A 20,700-nucleotide genomic window follows, 5' to 3' on the forward strand; every position below is an offset into this window, starting at 1 on the left:
TCGTTCTCTTATTAGGATGGGGGTAAATGCACCAATAGAAATCTAACTGTGTTTGCAATATCAAACTGCTCCGTACATTATTCTATCATTAATATTTTGGTAAATTTCAAAATAGATTTGATTTATGAATTTGTGTGAATTGTAAAAGCTCTCCTTTCTCCAAAGACGGCAAATTTGATGTCATGTTAATAACTGAGTCATGTAATATGTAACCATAAACATGCCTCAAACCTTGTTTTGAAATGAAAAGTCTAGATATCTCAAATGCTATGCAACAGTAATGTTGTTGTTTTTATTTGGGAGTGTTACTGTTCTACACGTTTCACATTTAAATCTTCTAAGTGAGAACACACATCTCTTCCTGTGGGCTTCAATTCGACATTTAGATATATCGACGACATTATATCTATCAACAATGATAACTTTCATTCATATGTAGATTCGATATATCCCTGTGAACGCGAAATAAAAGACACCGCATAGTTGTCCACTTTTGCTTCATACTTAGATATTTTATTGAAAGTAGATACTAACAGCAAAGTAACAGGTCAACTTTATGACAAAAGGGATGATTTCAACTCCAACGTCAACATCCCATATCTATGTAGCAAAATTCCATTATCACCTGCATATGATAATCATGCAAGGTGAAGATAACGAACAGTGATCAATCTCATAACTCCTATATAAGCAATACAAAATATATAGTTGGGCAAACACGGACCCCTGGACACACCAAAGGTGGGATCAGGTGCCTAGGAGGAGTAAGCATCCCCTGTTGACCGGTCACACCCGCCGTGAGCCCTATATCCTGATCAGGTAAACGGAGTTATCTGCAGTCAAAATCAGTGTGCCAAGAACGGCTTAACAATCGGTATAAAACACGTCAGACAGCATTTGACCCAATGCGAGGTTGTTTGACGAACTAGATCGTTATAACGATCATAGAATTTGCGAAATGCTGACTTCAATCGAGACTGTTCAAATCCCTGTACCATCAACTTGTTTGTCATTTGATTCGATACGCAAGACCTTGTTCTGCGTATGGTCAGTTTTTAAATCGAGCCATGATTCTAACAAACAAGTTGATGGTACAAGGGTTTTAACAGTCCCGTTTAGAGTATGTATTTTGCAAATTCTATGGTCGTCAAAACGATCTACGTTGCCAATACAACCTATTATTGGGTCAACTGCTGTCTGACGTGTTTCATACCAATTGTTAGACCGTTCTTGGCACACTGATTTTGCCTACGAATAACTTCGTTTACCTGATGAAGATATAGGGCTCACGGCGGGTGTGACCGGTCGACAGGGGATGCTCACTCCTCTTAGGCACCTGATCCCACCCCTGGTGTGTTCAAGGATCCATGCTTGACCAACTCTCGATTTTATATTGCTTATATGAGTTATGAGATATATTACTCTTCGTTATCTTCACCTTTTATGGTACGATATTTCTAATCAATATCGAAGCAATTATTTTACTAAAGTCATCCGTAGGTCGCCTTTAAGCGTCCTTTAAATTTTTTGTGCAGCACAACAATTGAGAATCAAACCCAGGAGTCTCGTAGGGATGCAAGTTAGAATACGTCATCAGTAACCCCTTGCTTGTCGTTTGAGTCGACCAAATGGGGCGGTATGAAACTGCGTAAACATAGGCCCCGTGTCACAGCTGGTAAAGATCCCTCCCTGCTCAAAAGCCGTAAGCGCCGAGCGTAGACCTAAATATTACAGCCCTTCCCCTGCAGTGGTGACGTCTTCATATGTGTAAAAAAAAATCTCGAGAGATACGTTTAACAATATAAAATCAATCAAATTAAACCCCAGGTAAGCGAATGTTTTAACTGCTAATCATTCGCGACTGGCATGAAATCAATGAAATATTTGGTACAGAGGTACTAGTACTCTTTTTTTTTTTTTTTTTTTTTTTTTAGAAATAGAGTCCTTTCTTGTACACTCGTAAGTATCTCCATTCCCAGAATACACTTTACCAACTTTATCGGTTCTTCATCCTTCAGATGAGACAGCAAATTTTGAGGTCTCGTGTCAAAGCAGATGTTGCACGATAAAGATCCCTCCCTGTTCTATGACCACAAGTCCTATATTTTGCAGTCCTTCTCCGGCAATGGTGATGTCTTGACAAAAGTGAAAGACGCTCAAGAGGGACATTAAAGAATATGCAATCGATCAAATATAGAGATCAATTTGCGTGACATGATGTAAAACTTATACGGTACCAATTTTGATGCACCAGATGCGCATTTCGACAAATAATGTCTCTTCAGTGATGTTCAACCGAAATGTTTGAAATCCGAAATAACAATGAAGTTTTAGAGCTATTTTATATCAATCCCTGACGCTGCATAAGTATCTATAACGTAGAAGTGACTGAATTTTTATTTCTCCATCTTGTGTAACTTTATCATATTACCCTTCATAGTAATGATAGTTCACGTACTTTTCTGTGAAAAGTTTGTAATGCGGTTGTCATATGATCAGTAAATGCCTACAGTTTCGGAGAATGTAGGAACTTTATAACGCTGTCATCTCTTCTTTTTAGGGGTAATTACACCAACTGAAATCCCAAAGTGTTTTCAATATTAGATAGGTTCAAAAATGATTTTATTGTTACTATTTTATTAAATTTCAAAATAGAAATGATTTATAAACTTGAACTGTTGAACAAGTCAAATGTTGAAATGGGTATACATGTAGGACATTACAGGCCACTCGTGATATCATTGCTGACTTCAAAGTCCGTTAAATTTGTCACATTCGCTATGTTCACAAGATAACATCTTCCTGTTTAAACACACAGCTGCAGCTATGCGATATTTCCGTAAGTGATCCATTTCTGGAAAACACATTTCAAATACTTCACTCATATTAGTTTTATATAAGAGATCCGGCAGAACCTGGTACATGTATACAAAACACATGAATCAGAAATGCTGAATTGAGAGAAATACAACTTTGTATACCAAATTATCATTTACAAATTTGAAAAAGAGTCCATCTTATTTTGAAAACCATACGAGTCCTTCGTCATAATTTCTCTGTATAGAGATTAAGGGTACCTACAAGTCCTATATTTTGTTCTTTACAGTACAATTGATGTAATGAACAATAAGGCAATTGATTCTTTATTTTTGTCTTTGGGAATATTTTTGTCTTTGGGAGTATTTTTGGGGTGTCATGGAGTAAATCAGTATCTTACAAAATTTAGTAAATCATTTCCTGATATGATTTTTAAACATCGATAATACAATTAGTTTAAGTTAATTGTATCCTGAGTGCTTCACTTGTTCTGCCACTAAATTGAGATGTAAATTCCCCAAGTTTTCCCGACTCTGATGACATTCATTAATTCTAATTTCTAGGGATCGTGATTCTAATTTGGTCCTAATTTGGGATGGAGTTATTTATTTCACATATCCCCTTTTACTATTTCACAGATGATACTTGCCTAAACTATATGTTTGAGAATGCTATGTGAGACATCTTTTCGAAGGCTGTCGAATGTTTTCACATATGTAGGAATGAGGACATATGTTATATGACCTTTCTTTTACAAGAGTTTGCATATATGTTTTTGTATTTTCATCCCGTGACTGTGTATTGACAGTGACTAACATATTCAAATTGTTGATGAGTAGTCCATATAGATAATCAGACATCCTCAGGTAATATTAGGGATTCATAACGTTTGTAACTCTATTTCAGAAACACAAATTCAAGTGTTTTCATCTTGCAATGGTGAATGAGGAAGTTTTAAACATATATGTCAACATTTCACATTTTGTGTGTCATTCTCATTTCGGATAACTTTGGTCGTTGTGACATCACACGATCTCGAAGCAATTATTATCAATGGCAGAAATTAGAACCTTCTCTGGGTTTTCGTTAAACAAATGAAGTTTTCTATTTCCCCGCCTCTCCATCAGATGTTGAAAGTGGTCCTAGAAAAAAATTCGTGTTGCATTAATTTGTGAAAAAGAAATACACCATATCAAACCCATAATCAACATGATATGAAATGGATTTCTTTGAAATATATTTGGATTAAAGTGCTATCCGTTCAATTGAAATAAAAATGAATCTTTTGATTTGTGGTTTCACGATTTACCTCCCATTCTACTGCATGGAACTGGTTTTGGATACTCTTTTAGCAGCATGTCTGTATTACCAATGTCTTTTGTCGTCATAGGTTGAGGCTGTGTAATAGAATATTTCACGCATACAAATTCTATACAAAGTGCTTAAGAAATATGAAATGAACTTTGATTTTTTTTTTGCTTTTCCTCTGAATAGTAGTTGAAGAATAAGTTAACATTAGTGTAAAGTAAATAGGAAATGTTAACCTCAACTGCTTTTAAAACAAAATATGTAGGCTTGCTGCTGTTGCTATCTTCTTTGGAATTACAGTTTCCACATGTCCCTTTATCCGTTTCCAGGGGTTGTTCACTATTAACGAGTGGACAATCCTTTAAATGGTAGTACTGGTGTGTACCTTTATAATATTCATAATTTGTGGAGACAGACGATTGTTCGATAGCTGTGTCTTCATCACAAGTGCCCCGCTCTCTACTTCTGCTTAATCCACTTTCCATAATTTGCTCTTTAGAGTCATTGTCAGTCGATACAGTATTCAACTTGAAGTACATGTCACTCAGTGGCTCTGTGTACTCGGCTGTCGAGGGAACGCTTTCTCGATAAGGTTCTTCGTGCATGTCTATGTGTACTAGAAGGGATGGGGACGTGTGCAGATTGACATACGGACGTATCTGACTTGATTTTGCAGACGACGTTTCACAGTTTTCATCCCGTGGATTTTCTTCCCCTGTCTGATTAAACGACATATCATATCAATTATTGCATAAATGTGTAGAATATGTGACACTTCAATCATTATATATATAATAAATGTGTAGAATATGTGACACTCAAGTCATTAGATATAGAATAAATGTGTAGAATATGTTACACTCCAATCATTAGATATATAATAAATGTGTAGAATATGTGACACTCCAGTCATTAGATATAGAATAAACTTGTAGAATATGACACTCCAAACATTAGATATATAAATGAAAGTGTTGTAAAACATCGCATTATATAACTTGATACATGCTTGATAATCCTTCAAATAACGATATAAATATTTCAGGAATTTGTTTTAAATAAAAGGTATGTGACTGCGATTTCTAAAATAATTAAATTATTATATTTAACATTATTTTTTATGATAAGTTGAAGTGTTGATTGTGAATGGTGTGTATGGTAATAAAGATGAAAATAATGAACAGTGATCATTTTCATAAATCACATAAGAATACCATCAGATAGCAGGATAAACAGAGGCGTAACTTAGTCCGACCATGTTATGTAAGCCAAATAGATACAACAGATTATTTGCATTTCAAAACGTCGTGTTGCTGTAAGCGTAAGTTAGAGGTGCATGCCGCACTTAACAGCACCTTACACTGAGCACACAATGGAGCATTTGGATTTACGACTCAAAAAGTTACTTACTGATACCAGGTCAACATTTCAAAGAGTGGTTAACTACAATAGTTTCACAACTTTAATGAAATGCAATCGAAACCACATCACTATACATAATGACATTAAAATAGCAATTCATAGGGGGGGGGGGACATATATACATATACTAGAGTGCATAATTATGTTTTCATTCTCAAATATTTGAATTTGATCTCCTGCTTTATTACATTTTCTTTAAAACACTCTTTGGAATTTGATCCACCTAAGCATGATTTTCAATAACTTTCTTGCGATAACAGCGACAGGACAACATTTAACATTTAGCGGATGCCCATATGAAAAATCACAAACGAAGTTTTCGGATCTTATCTGAGCATCTTTTTATCTCAGTAAAATGTAGAATGAAAATGTAAAATAAAAATATATATTTTAACATGTATTCACGTTTAGAGAAATAGTGGCAAATCCTTGCACTTCGTAGGTGTGTTATTTATTTACGTTTGTAGGCTCTCTCACTTCTAAATGCCGAGCGTTTGGTGAAGGAGAAATCACTACTTATTCTAACGTCTTAGGTTTCACGCAGCCATGAATGGGCGGAGCTCTCATTCTAACTCCAAGGTCAACAGTGCACCTTGCTTGTCGTAAGAGGCGACAACATGGGATGGTCCTTTGGATGAGACCGCAAAAACCGAAGCCCTGTGTCACAGCAGGTGTGGCACAATAAAAATTCGTCCCTGCTCAAAGGCTGTAAGCGCCAAATATAGGACTTAATGTTACAGCCCTTCCCCGACAATGGTGACGTCTCCATATGAGTGAAAAATTCTCTAGCAGGATTTTAAACAATATAAAATCAATCAGTAATATGAAAATGAAAGACATTCATTGTATATGTATGTATATAAACATAAAAATATATGAGAATGAGATATTACGAGAGAGAGAGAGAGAGAGAGAGAGAGAGAGAGAGAGAGAGAGAGAGAGAGAGATATTAAACAGCATATAGGGTAATAACAATGATCTGGTACCTATGTAGATTACAACTAAGGATATTTAAATATTTAAACATTGTGCTTTCAAATAAGCAGTCTTAAATGTTATTGTTGTAAAAACTAACTCATGCAAGGTGAAGATAACGAACAATGTTCAATCTCATAACTCCTACAAGCAATACAAAATAGATAGTTGGGCAAACACGGACCCCTGGACACACCAGAGGTGGGATCAGGTGCCTATCAAAATAGTGTCTACATTACACTGTGTGATATCTGTAAGTGAAGTTCGGGTTTTTGGAGATTGTTTGCAAAGAAATACATTTCTGAGATGTCAAAAGAATATCTGCATCTGTAGATTTCATTTTGCGCATCATAACGGAGACATCAAACAAAGTAGATTTTAGGAAAACCCGAATTTGTCCGATGAAGAAAACGCAATTGTTTATAGAATAGCCTTATGTCTCCTCAAGCGAAGACGTCGATTTATGACCATATTTTATGTATTTTAATGGAATGTATTTAGGTCTTATTTTCGGACTTATGCCCAAGAAGAGTAATTTTTCCTGTTGACTGGTGATACCCGTTGCGGGCCCCTGTCTGGGTCCGGTATTCGAAACAATGCGTAGTCAAAATCAGTATGTAATGAACGACCTAGCAGTTTGTATAAAACATGTCAGGAAGTATTGTAGATTGAAAGAACATTTACAACTTTCTAAATATATTAATACTTCCCCACCTTTGCGTTTTCAGGGACTTCCGGGATTTCAGAATACTCCGTGGTATCGTTAAGTGTGATTTCCGTGTCTGTGTTCCTCTTGGCGTAATATATATCATTCCGAATTGATAGAGTTCTAGGCTTTTTAGATTGTCTACAACGATCACCCATATAAACAAAACCTTGTTATACAAAACAACTGCCACATTAAAGATACTGTTAAATTGATAATTATTCATACGTCTACTTTTCACCGTTTAAATTGTCTTTGAATGTTTCATATTTTAGCGCATTGCATATTTAGCATAATTAAATGCCCAGTTTCCGCTCACCTATTTACTACCTAAATACCAGCAGAGGCGCTAAGACATATATAGCATATATATCAAAATGTAACTGAGTGGAAAAGAACCAGAAAAACTAATCAATCTCATAATCCTACAAAGAATGCAAAATGGAGAAGAATGTAAACACAGACAACTAAATACACACGGAGGAGTAAGCATTCCTGTTGACCGGTGATACACGGGATAATCCGTTTTCAAAATCAATGTGCACATAACGGACGGTCCAAAAAATTGAATGGAATAAGTCAAACAAAATTTTACTTAATGACAAGTGACATTTTGATAATCCTAGATTACGCTAGTTTAAGTAAATCTTTAGTTTTATATGCTGAAATGTGAATCCTATTAAGATAGGTAGATCTACATTATTTGAATTTTAACAAACTGAATGGGAAATCGGCCTTGCTGGTAGGCAGGGTTGTACACAAGCACATATTTCCTTTCAAATTAGATATAAAAGTCCTCTGAGTTACCTTTTAAGATACACACATGTGGCAAACGTCCCGAGAAATAGACCAATCACAATTCCGATAAAGAAAGAAAGCAGATAAAAGCCCGTGACGTTTCCTGAAAGTATACAAATACATATAACTGGGCAATCTTTTATTGATGTTTTTATCCTGACCAAGACGGATTTATGTACCGTGATAATTTGAAATTGAAATACTGTTGTTTGTGTTTGATCGATCTATATAAGTTGAATATCTTATGTAAATTGTTCACGTCATCCCAATAATATTATGCAGTATTCAATATCATTTTCTATTTGTTTTATTTTATCTCCAAGTCGGATAATTGACGTCCCATTTATGACCATGTCACATCGCAAGCTGAATTTAGAAAGTAAGTAATGACATGACAACTCGTAGAGTGCGAGCATTGATAGCCTGCCGGCTATTGTTCAGGAACAAAATAACAGTCAGACTGGAAACAGGATAGGGACAACTACTTTGAACGATGGATTGGCGTATGTTGAGGTGCACACATCAAAAAACGAACGACAATCCTTTATGAATATACATTAGTTAATCGCTGTTTTCTTGCATTTAATAAGCTAGTATATTGTTGATATCAATTCATTAATGATTTTTTCGTATTGGTTAGAAATTACCATTTTTACTAGTTTACTATACTCAACTTTTTTATATCAATTTATTCATGATTTATCGAAGTGGTTAGAAATTACCATTTTTAATATTTTACTATACTAAAACAGTTTTAGTTTATGAATTTATTCATAATTTTTCGAATTGGTTAGAAATTACCATTTCTTTATATTTTAATATACTAAAAAAGTGTTATCAATTCATTCAGGATTTATTGAATTGGTTTAGAATTATCAGTTTTTAATAGTCTACTATAATAAAAAGTTTAGGTCAGTTTACCAATATCTGGAATAAATCTGTACTTCATATAGCTCATCCATAGCTGTAACAACCCGTTTCACGTGTTATAAAGAAAGGCATCTTTATATGAAGAAATAAAGCAGAACATATTTTTCTAGCCGGTTCTCTGTCATTACTTACCTTTCGTTCTCTTTTGATTTAGAAATGTTTCCTCGTTGACGGTAGACGTCTTATTCAACTTTGAATCTTTACTGGGTGGCTTACTTGTGGGTTCCTTCAACTCGTTCTTACAAACTTTTCCGTCAACTTTATTTAAACTAGTGGTTGCATTTTCCAGAACTTGAAACTTGCATTCAGCTACAACATGTTTTTGCAATGTTTCCTTATCATCATTATGACCTAAAACGGGAGAATCAATTTTTCGTTTCCTTCGTGATGTTGGACAGGTACAGGTGGAGGTAAAGCATGCTTCTGAATCCTTTACCATCACACAAAGACGCATTGACTGTTTCTTCCTTTTATCCAGCATGATAGACAGTCTGCAGTCTGCGTTTTCAGAGCACTTCTTTAAACGATCCTCCATTTCTTCACCTAAAGCAGTTTGTCGATATACATAAGGTCGTATACTTATGAAAAATTGAGTAAATTTCTCTAAAAGATATTAAAATAACTCCATACTCCCTTTATCATCTGATGAAAGTATAGACAATCGATTCATTTCCATTCATTAGAGATAAAACTAATGAATTATCAAATAAAATATATAGGTCATTGCACTTTTTAAGATGCAAAACATATATATACAAAATCATATATCAACGTAAGAAAATTGCAATTTTCCGTGAACAGCAATATCAAAATTTCACAAAATCTGTTTGAGATTATGTAATAGTATTCATAACTATAGCATAAAACTGTTTCTTTACAAAAATATACAAAATGTCTGTGAAAAGTAAAGGAAATATATCGCATAACGGATTTGATAAAGAATTCAATGAAAATAGAGGTATTGCCTTTGGATTCAATATTTTGAAACATATTGATTATTCATTCTATCAGTTATTTCAGTTGAATTTTATATTTAGCGTCTTTAGTGCCGCACTACTTAAATTTCTATTTGTACAATATGATGTAGAAAAAGAGCGCGATAAATGATTCCATTCAGTCTTTTACAATGAAATATCCCCATGTCTTTAATAACATATTTGTAGGCATCAAGTATTGAAAATCGTGTGATGTGATTTATTTACAAGTTCAGGCAAACTGTGTGATTGTTAGGAAAGGTGAAGATAACGAACAGTGATCAATCTCATAACTCATATAAGCAATACAAAATAGAGAAAAATTAAAAAGGCTGTACATGGTATTCAAAAATATGTCAATATAGTTTGGTCATTTTTTATGAAATACTTGCACGAAGTTTAGAGTTGCAATGTTTGTATATACAACACCGATGAAATTGTTATTAGTTATTATATTTGTTACATGCAACATTTGTCAAAATTATGAATAGCAGTGTGTAGCTATGATTGAATGAAGCATAACAGTATGTAGCTATTATTCAATAAAACATAGCAATGTGTAGCTACAATTTAATAAAACAGCAGTATATAGCTATCATTGAATAAAAATAGCAGTGGGTATATATAGTGAAATAAAACATAACAGTGTGTAGATATATTTAACAACATAGCAGTGTGTAGTTATCATCGAATAAAATATAGGAGTGTGTAGCTATCATTAAATAAAACTTAGCCGTATGTACCTATCATTGAATGAAACATAGCAGTGTGTAGCTATCATTAAATGAAATATAGCAGTGTGTATATATCATGGAATGAAACATAGCAGTATGTACCTATCATTGAATGAAACATAGCAGTGTGTAGCTATCATTAAATGAAATATAGCAGTGTGTATATATCATGGAATGAAACATAGCAGTGTGTAGCTATCATTGAATGAAACATAGCAGTGTGTATATATCATGGAATGAAGCATAGCAGTGTGCAGCTATCATTGAATGAAACATAACAGTGTTTAGCTATCATTGATTGAAGCATCAATATCTCATCGTTTATAGTACTATAGACATTTATGAATAGAAATGAGAATATCATCATGTCCTGGCTCTCACCCTGTATCGAGCCTCCCACAATGTAAATTACACCCTCGTCACGTGATTCACAACATAGAATAATATTCTTACCTATAACTGGATTGTGTAGGAATCCTTTTATTACACTGTTTAGCCCCGACAGATCAAATCTACGTAATGAATATTTACATCATATGAATATGTATCAAAAAAGTCATTCATCTCGTAAAATATTTGAGGTTTTGATATAAACAACGGTCTCTCCAAGAGTTTTCAAGATAAATCGCATTCTTAGATATTTAGAGTGATTTACTGAGAGCAAACAACTTGTCTCTTTTTAAGTAATCATTTACCAGGAACTGGTCACTATAGGCTAACCTTTTTATCTTCACTCGAACTTCATTTAATTACATGCAACTCCTTTCTTGTCTATGTCTTAAACAGATATATAAGTATTATATCCAATATAGGTTTGATATTTCTTTAATTTTCCGGGAATGAAAAATCAACAAATTGACATAAAACCCTATCCAATCTTTCAACCAATACTGTTAAGTCGGTAAAATCATGCAGTTTTCTTTGATGACAATTGGTAGTGTAATAGCATTAACTCGTGTTTAATCAAAATGATTAAGAATATATAATGTGAAGATTCAATGCGATCTTTACACTATATAAATCATTCTTCCGTATTCTATATACTTGACAGTATAAGGAAAGATTTTAGTATTATGTTATGAACTTTTAAATTGGTAACTCAATAAAAAATGGTTGGTTGAAGTCATACGTGCATGTGAATTTGAATATGGATATCTTAATTCAAGATTTTCCATTACATATTTAAATGGCATATCAAAAAATACTAAAGTTTATAAAAATTTTGACACGCTCCCTTCTTTTAATTACATAAATCTAACATTTACTAAATTACTGTTATGGGTCAGAATTACCTGAGACGAGCAGAAATAAATCATAAACAGTACAAAGATTTCCCAATTAATTTACAATTACTTACAGAAAAAATAGATCAATACATTAAGTGCTAGCTGAGAAAATATCTATCTCAACCGTCAACTTTCCCTATCTATGCAGCAATGTTCCATTATCACTGACATATGGTGTTTCTATTAATTGATTCATTGGGCAAGAGCTTATTCTGCGTATGATCAGTTTTTGAATTGAAGCAGGCTATTGACAAACAAGTTCATGGTACAGAGGTTTCAACTATCTCGTTTAAAGAAAGTATTTTGCAAACTGAACAAGCTTGAAGGTAGATAGTGTTGTCCAAAATAACTTCTTTTAAGTATATATACCACGACAAAAACGATAATGTGGGCACTCCAAAATAGAATGAAACATGTATATCTATCTTTGATTTTGCTTACATTGCATAATTTCGAACTGTTATGTTGGGAAAAAATAGAGCTTTCATTACTCCAATAAGAAGCATTAAGGTCTGCGTGTAATTACTCAGTGATTTAGACACCACATAATACTACTACATTATTGTATTCCAAAGCATGAAAAGCGGTCCAAATGTTCACAACATGACTGTATTTACATATGTACATAATCACTCAAATATATATAGAGTATAAACATATTCCTACTTTCAGCCAGATGACTAGTAGGAGTAAGTATCCCCAATTGACCAGCCACACATTCACTGATTGACCGGTCACACATTCACTGATTGACCGGCCACACATTTCACACATTCACTCATTGACCGGTCACACATTTCACACATTCACTCATTGACCGGCCACACATTCACCGATTGACCGGTCACACATTTCACACATTCACTGATTGACCGGCCACACATTCACTGATTGACCGGTCACACATTTCACACATTCACTGATTGACCGGCCACACATTCACTGATTGACCGGCCACACATTCACTGATTGACCGGCCACACATTCACTGATTGACCGGTCACACATTTCACACATTCACTGATTGACCGGTCACACATTTCACACATTCACTGATTGACCGGCCACACATTCACTGATTGACCGGCCACACATTCACTGATTGCATTGGTTGACAGGATGAATTCACTATATAATTCCTTTGGTTGATAACATGAAAGATCAACTCAGGATAATAAAAGAAAGAAAACACATTTTTCCAGATCTGGATTTAAATATTTTACAAAAACTTAACCCATAATCGAGGCAGGATGCTGACAAACAAATTGATGTTACAGGGGTTTTCACAGTCTCGTTTAAAGTCAGCAATTCACAAATTCTATGATCGTTGTAATGCTCTAGTTTGCCAATACAACCCAGTATTGGGTCAAATGCTGTCTGCAATATTTCACTCCAGTTGTTAGGCCGTTCTTGGCAAACTGATTTTAACTACGCATTACTCCGTTTACCTGATCAAGACATTTAGCTCACTGCGGATGTGATAGGTCGACAAGGGATGTTTACTCCCCTTAGGCACGTGATACCACCTCAGGTACATATGTATGTCCAGGGGTCCGTGTTTACCCAACTTTTTGTTTCATATCTGTCATTGGAGTTATGAGATTGATCACTGTTCGTTATCTTCACCTTTTCTAGATTGTCACCTAAGGTTGAGTAAAAGTAATTGGTTGTTTTTCAATGCCTTCGGTATGTGGACAATTGACGTAAACTTTCCACATACCTCTTACAACGATCTACTAGCATGACACATGCATTAATTACCCATTTGTAGCTCTATATGATATTTCAAATCTTTGTAATGGTATATATACGATCTTAATTACTTTTTGGCTAACTCCCTACTTGATATACGTTTAGTTTACAAGACATTTATTTCGAACAACAATAAAACATGTCACTGATGTATTGTACATCTATTTGGATCATAAAAATGGTAATCAGAACAAGTACATGCAGATATAGTACCATATGTACAATGTTTATTGCTAAATGAAAGGTAAGTAGTAAAAGTAGTAAGTGTTCCATTACCAGACTATCGGCATTAAATGCAAACGTCACAGGTCTTTAATTCTGATATTACCTTCACAATTGAGGTGTCTATGGTATTTTGGGGGTGGGGGTTGGGGGTTGGGAGGGTCTTTAGTAGGTGTTGCATGGAAGGTGAAGATAATGTACAGTGATCAATTTCATAACTCCCAGAAGCAATACAAAATAGAGAGTTAAGCAAACACTGACCCCTGGACACACAAGAGGTTATATGAGGTGCCTAAGAGGAGTAAGCGTTCCCTGTCGACCGGTCACACCCGCCATGAGCCCTATATCTTAAGAAACCATGCCCATTCCCGACATAGGGATGTGCCATTTTTTTGATTTTATTTCCTGTGGTTAATATGAACCAGATCTTTAAAACTGAAATTTTGTCAATTTTCCGTAAACCCAAGACAACGATGTCCTTCAATAAACATTCCTGTGAACTAATTTTAAGATTGCACCCTTTCAAACTATAGTGAAAAAAATAGAGACAGACCTGCCTTAAAGGACTTTAAAGTAAAAAAAAATTCATGTCAAATTAGACGCTTAATTGGGACAATGTGTATAGACCAACAATGTTTAGAAGTTAATTTCAACATTGTTGATAATAGATTATAGGTTCGAAATGAAAACAGGAAACATTCATACAGGAAACATTCGTACAAGAGGAAATAGGTAAGAAAACTTGACAACATGTGACTTTTTCCTGAAAATTGTTTTCTCTTAAAGGTTTGTTTTAGTCTGAATTGATTCTTTACTTATCAATTTCATAGGTTAATAAAATGGATGTCATACTTGTTTTTCGAATCCATCTTTAACCCCAGGTCCTGTTTCCACGGATGTACACATGTCTTGTTCGCCACGACTGTGAGGATGTTGCATTTTATGCTCAAAACAATTATCTGTGCTAAAATGAAAATAATTGGTTTATTACTGATAAACGAAGATAACGAACAGTGATCAATCTCATAACTCCTATAAGTATTGCAAAATAGAGAGATGGGAAACACGGGCCCCTGGATATACCAGAGGTGGGATCAGGTGTGTAGGAGGAGTAAGCACCCCCTGTTTAGCAGTCACATCCGCCGTGATTTGTGTAATTATATATGGTTGTATTCAATACTCGTTGTAGATTGATATGAGATATTGTGCGATTAAATGTTCAACTCTGCAAATCATGTGCTACAGTTCAATATTGCGCTTCCTATCAGTCCAATCCCTAAATATTCAATACCCTACTATTTTTGCACACTCAACGGTTATTCATGAAAGGCGAAGATAACGAACAGTGATCAATTTCATAACTCCTATGAGCAATACATACAGAGAGTCGGGCAAACAAGGGCCCCTGGACACACCAGAGGTGGGATCATGTGCCTAGGAGGAGTAAGCATCATAAACATTATTACATCTTTTCTGTAACTTTACTTTTGTGTCTTCTTCAAACTTTCCGCAAATAAAACAATGTAATAATTTGAAGGTGTCAAACCAGGACAGCCAGCTTGCAAATTTATCCCGTTTTGTTTTTTATATATATATATATATATATATATATATATATATATATATATATATATATATATACGTAATCAACATACAAACTACAAATAATAATATTGTTTTGATTTGCATATACTATGCCGATTATCAGTCAATTTTAATTTTATTCAAGTGTACTCGTCTCTGGGTCGAGTATCATGGGTGCCACCCTCACTATTTCAGCGAAGTACGTGCAGATCATAACACTAGCATAGAAGGGAAGAAAAGAAATACTATCTTATAATAAATCAACTACATTCCACTCCTAAAATGAAATATGATTAAATTAACCAATGTTTTTATCCATTCCTAATACTATTGGATAGACGGTCTATTCTGTTTGTTGTTAAGCTTTCAAGCAATCCTCTAGCGTAAGACTGGTTTAATATCTTCTATACTCTTTAGTCACCAATCATTTGTATTCATATCGTTTTAGTACATGGTGTACATACAAACGTTTGTCATCTGATTTGTCTCTAAACCTTTATCATTCATGCAATAAAAATCCTATCAAAATGGCATAGAATGGGAAAGATTGCAAGTAACCCCAAACAAAATCAGATTTTTTTTTTACATTGGTCCTTAAGCCAGGATTCTTGTGACATTTTAGACTCTTTGGCCATTATAAGAGCTGATAACGAAGCACTTAATAAATATTGAACCATGGTTTTAATATACATTGTATTTCATGGTAACTCACCAAATCATATCTGTAATGAATTTGAACTAAACAATACTAATTCTAGAAATGCTATCAATCAGAATATTTTCATACCTAAGACAAAGGCAAAGAATCTTATAAATTGTTTTGACAATGCAATTAAACAATGGAATGTTTTGTTAACAACAAAGCAAATATATAAAAGGGTGTAAAGTTGTTTTTGTCTTTTATTAATATTCATTGGGTGATTATAAACATTCCCTTGGAAATAAGTTTATTTTACCTTTTATGGGTTATTTATGCTATCATATCATTATATGGAATGCAATTAATTTCACTTATTCTTTAATTATTATCATTTCATGGTGTTGCAGATTATCTCAGATTTCAATGTGCTATTTTGATTTAAAATCAGACATTCTGTGATAATGTACACTTAAATGAAATAAAATTTGATATGAAATAATGCCATAATTACAACAACAACAAAAAATAGAACGATACTATTTTTCTTCATAGTCAAAGGTAAAGATAAGGAGTAGTGATCAATCTCATAACTCCTATAAGTAATACAAAACGCAAACATGGACCTTTAGATATATCAGAGGTGGGATATGCCTAGGGGGACTAAGCATTCCCTATCGACCGGTCACACCCACCATAAGGCCTATATCTTGATCAGGTAAACAGAACCATTCGTAGTTAAAACAAGTTTGTCAAGAACGGTCTTACAATCAGTATGAAACACGTCAGACATCATTTGACCCAATCATATATTGCATTGGCCAACTGGATTGTTATAAAGACCATAAAATTTGCGAAATGCCGACTAAAAACGAGAAATCCCATCGCCATTAACTTGTTTGTCAGTAGTCTGTCTCGATTTATAATCTGATCACGCGCAGTACAATTCCTTGTATATCGAATCAGTTGAGAGATATGAATACTATATGTAGGCGATGATAGAATATTACTACATGAATATGGGACGTTCATGATGGAGAAGCGGAAATAATCCAGTTTATAAAACAGTTGGTTTGTATGTCCGTTCACGATGGAAAAGCGGAAATAATCCCGTTTATAATACAGTTGGGTTGTATGGGACTAATCCCGTTTATATTATAGTTGGGTTGTATGGGACGTTCACGATGGACAAACGGACATAATCCCGTTTATAATACAGTTGGGTTTAAAATAGATAGACAAGCGGAAATAATCCCGTTTATAATACAGTTGGGTTGTATGGGACGTTCACGATGGAGAAGCGGAAATAATCTCATGTATTATACAGTTGGGTTGTTAGTTTGCCGTTAATATCTCTTTTCATTAAAATATCAAAGTATGAAGAAGACGTGGACGACTCTGGGGTGTGTTTTATTTCGAGTTCACAGGGATATATCGAATTGAGATATGAATGAAAATTAGCATTGGTGATAGATAAAACGTTGTAACAAGACTGTTGAAAGACCTAATTACCAAATACTACGAAGATATTGTCAATGAGGAACTCCAGTACATTTCTCATTTCAATTTCAGGGTGCTTGTGCGTGGAATCAGAGTGGTGTAAATTTTGGATGACTGACCACAAAACATGAATGTTTCCATTTTCCATCTTTGTTAAAGAAGTAACTGTCTATGATGTCAAAAACTTAGTATTTAATTAATCGTGAGGAATGGTCGTGTAAAGTGTTGAAACCTTATACGATTTGATGTTTTTGATTTGAGAAAAGCTTTTCAATTTCAAGTGTACTCAAAATTCTTTAAAATGTTTTAATATCCACATTTGATTTACACCACTTCTGGCACATGTAGTGGCACAGTACATTTGAGGGTTCTCCTTCACATTTTTAATATTTTCGTGAGGAGTAAATATAGGGGCTTGGTAGAACATTGACTGAATCCAACAATGTATCTTTGTAAGGATTTTTATGAAGTTTAGGAATCCAGCTTAGGTACGGTAACTTATATTCATCTGACCCATTAACTGGGATATCAAAATATGTCTAAAACTGAAGCAACTTTTTGACGAATTTCATATTTTGAAAGGGTAGTTGGAGTATAAGTACGATTACCAAACGTTGAATTAATGCCAAGTTCGTTTAAAATACAGCTCTAAAAATGAGCCTTACAAACAAATACAATGTTGTTACAAGCTTTGTCAGCTAGAACCGAAACACATTCCTCGTGTAACCTATCTAATTTTTTTATCACTTCCGGTTTACTAAACACAGGAAGATAGATGGTATGTGTTTTGTTGTTGATGTATCTTATGTGGAATTCTAATATTCCTCTTATACTTTTGATCCATTATCAAGTTCCTCGTTCAATACTAAATAGGTTAAATTTGTAACTCGAGTAACAGAAAAATACGCATCGAAATCAGTATAACCTATTACAAATTTTCTGCACAGGCAATATGATAGGAATTGGTATAATTTTCAAAACGTACACCCATAGAACTTTAGAAATCAAAAACTTATTACACTTCATAGATCTGTAAACTACATGTACATTTGCATAGATCAGTCATTTCCAACGTTTCATGATTCCTGGGTGGCACTGCTGCTTTCAAATTGACGAAGAACGACAACAACAGATATATTTCGGTTGTACCACATAAAACAGTGTAGATTAATTACGATCTTCATCATTGATCAGCAAATTGATTAAATAGTTTTTGAAATATTATGAAACTTTACTGAATATACACATACTATACATGATTTATACGAAAAATGACCCTGCTACCTTACCAAGCAATACGAAATGTAGCTGACCCATTATGGCTCTTTTCCATATAAATGAAGCACGAGATGAAGTGGGTTTTTTCCAACTAACTCTGGTGAAATGATTTCTGCCGGATGGTGATCAGACAACATCAACTTATGATTGGTGGAATTTGAAGCATTGTGACGTCACTGCTAGTATGGAATGTGGTCGTACCGATATCTTCATTGTTTATAAACAGTTTCAACTTAACCAAATCCTCCAATGAATGAAATATCTGTTAATAAGATATACTATTTCTAATTGGCTCTTCCGTCCGTTGCACCGGGAATACGTGACACTATCAACTCAGTGTTCCAAATATTCACTTGGTAATGTGATATACAACAAACAATCAAGATAAGGAAGTACTTGTTATTTATGTGTTGATCACGAGAAATAATTAGCCGTGGTTACATACATAAACCCCGCCAGAGTGTCGAGGAATGTTTCAATACTCGTAAAAACCCCTCATACTTAAAGCAGACATCCAATTACAATATGAATGTCAACATCCACGAATGTATCTATCAACATGAATAGACCTGACGTCGCCTTATCCAATATACAGATACAGATTATATGGAAATAATAACTAAGAAAACAACACAGGTTATATGTGTACAGTGATATAGGGTATATGTCTTGATTGATATAAGTTATATGTGTACAGTGATATATATTATTTGTGTACAGTGATGTAGATTATATGTACACAGTGATATAGCTATTTGTGTAGAGAGATAAAGAGATATATTTTATATATGTACAGTGATGTATATTATATATGTACAGTGATATATATTATATATGTACAGTGATATATATTATATATGTACAGTAATATATATTACATATGTACAGTGACATATATTATATGTGTATAGTGATATATATCATATGTATACAGTGATATATATTGTATGGGTACAGTGATATATATTATATGTGTACAATGATATATATTATATATGTACAGTGATGTATATTATATGTGTACAGTGATATATATTATATCTGTACCGTCATATATTATAAGATAAGATAAGATATTCTTTATTTCCTCCAAGGTAATGGAGAGTTATAAGTAATTGACAACTAGAACATTATATAATTAGATATGAACAGGAACAAACAAACATAATTATATATGTACAAAGTTACATTTTACGACAATCAAAGATAAAGAGATTTTTCAATTTGAAAACCTAATTTGAGACAATTTGAATTACTTTTTTCCATTTATCACGAGACAAATTTCCAAAGCTAGTACCATTAATACATCCCAGAAGAGAAAGATATTGTGTTTCAATACGTTGGCTCTCAAAATTAACATATTCTTCAAGGTCTAACAGATCCAATATATTCTCTAGTACATGTTCTCTTTCTGATAAAACATTGAAGCAACTAAGCATTATGCCTGTGTCACATTACTAGCGGGTACCGGGCGAGGTATAGGTATCGGTGGGGGACCTGTCAAGATTTAACACCGTAGGGACACATTTCCAAGTCTGCCGGGTGATTAGCTCTCCTCATATACCGCCCGCACCTCGGGCGGGACAAGGAAGGCAGCCGTATGTTTACCGGGCGGGGAGCGTATGGAATGATGGTGTTGGTGGCCGCCCGATATCCGTAAGGTTATCGGTAGGTAACCGGGAGGGGTACGTCCGGTACCCATACGGACATCGTACGGACTAGGTACCCCCGTGCGGTCACCGCTCGGACACCTGAGGGGTATCGGATGAAGCCCGGA

General features: G+C 34.3%; 1 protein-coding gene across 2 annotated transcripts; it reads right to left on the minus strand.

The window, feature by feature from the left end:
- Window positions 1-2,620: 2,620 nt before the first annotated feature.
- LOC125655225 (uncharacterized) lies at window positions 2,621-19,389 on the minus strand. Of its 2 annotated transcripts, none has more exons than XM_048885434.2 (9): window positions 18,935-19,389; window positions 14,777-14,883; window positions 11,118-11,176; window positions 9,089-9,499; window positions 8,036-8,129; window positions 7,237-7,369; window positions 4,362-4,844; window positions 4,127-4,214; window positions 2,621-3,959 (listed from the first exon to the last, which is right to left on the minus strand). In XM_048885434.2, exons 2-9 carry the CDS (start codon window positions 14,791-14,793, stop codon window positions 3,922-3,924), a joined length of 1,323 nt encoding a protein of 440 aa, XP_048741391.2. In that variant the 5' UTR covers window positions 14,794-14,883; window positions 18,935-19,389; the 3' UTR covers window positions 2,621-3,921. The 2 variants fall into 2 exon arrangements, with proteins under 2 accessions (XP_048741391.2, XP_048741389.2); XM_048885432.2 differs by having other exon boundaries at window positions 14,777-14,888.
- Window positions 19,390-20,700: the final 1,311 nt, after the last annotated feature.

This window comes from Ostrea edulis, chromosome 7 (assembly GCF_947568905.1).
Source record: "Ostrea edulis chromosome 7, xbOstEdul1.1, whole genome shotgun sequence".
Taxonomy (NCBI): domain Eukaryota; kingdom Metazoa; phylum Mollusca; class Bivalvia; order Ostreida; family Ostreidae; genus Ostrea; species Ostrea edulis.

Coding starts and splice junctions, on each gene's coding strand:
- LOC125655225 (XM_048885432.2), bottom strand. CDS start 18,962: ATGGGTCAGCTACATTTCGTATTGCTTG. Junction 8,130..9,088: donor AAATCAAAAGAGAACGAAAG/GTAAGTAATGAC, acceptor GTATACTTTCAG/GAAACGTCACGGGCTTTTAT. Junction 4,845..7,236: donor AAGTCCCTGAAAACGCAAAG/GTGGGGAAGTAT, acceptor TCGTTTAATCAG/ACAGGGGAAGAAAATCCACG.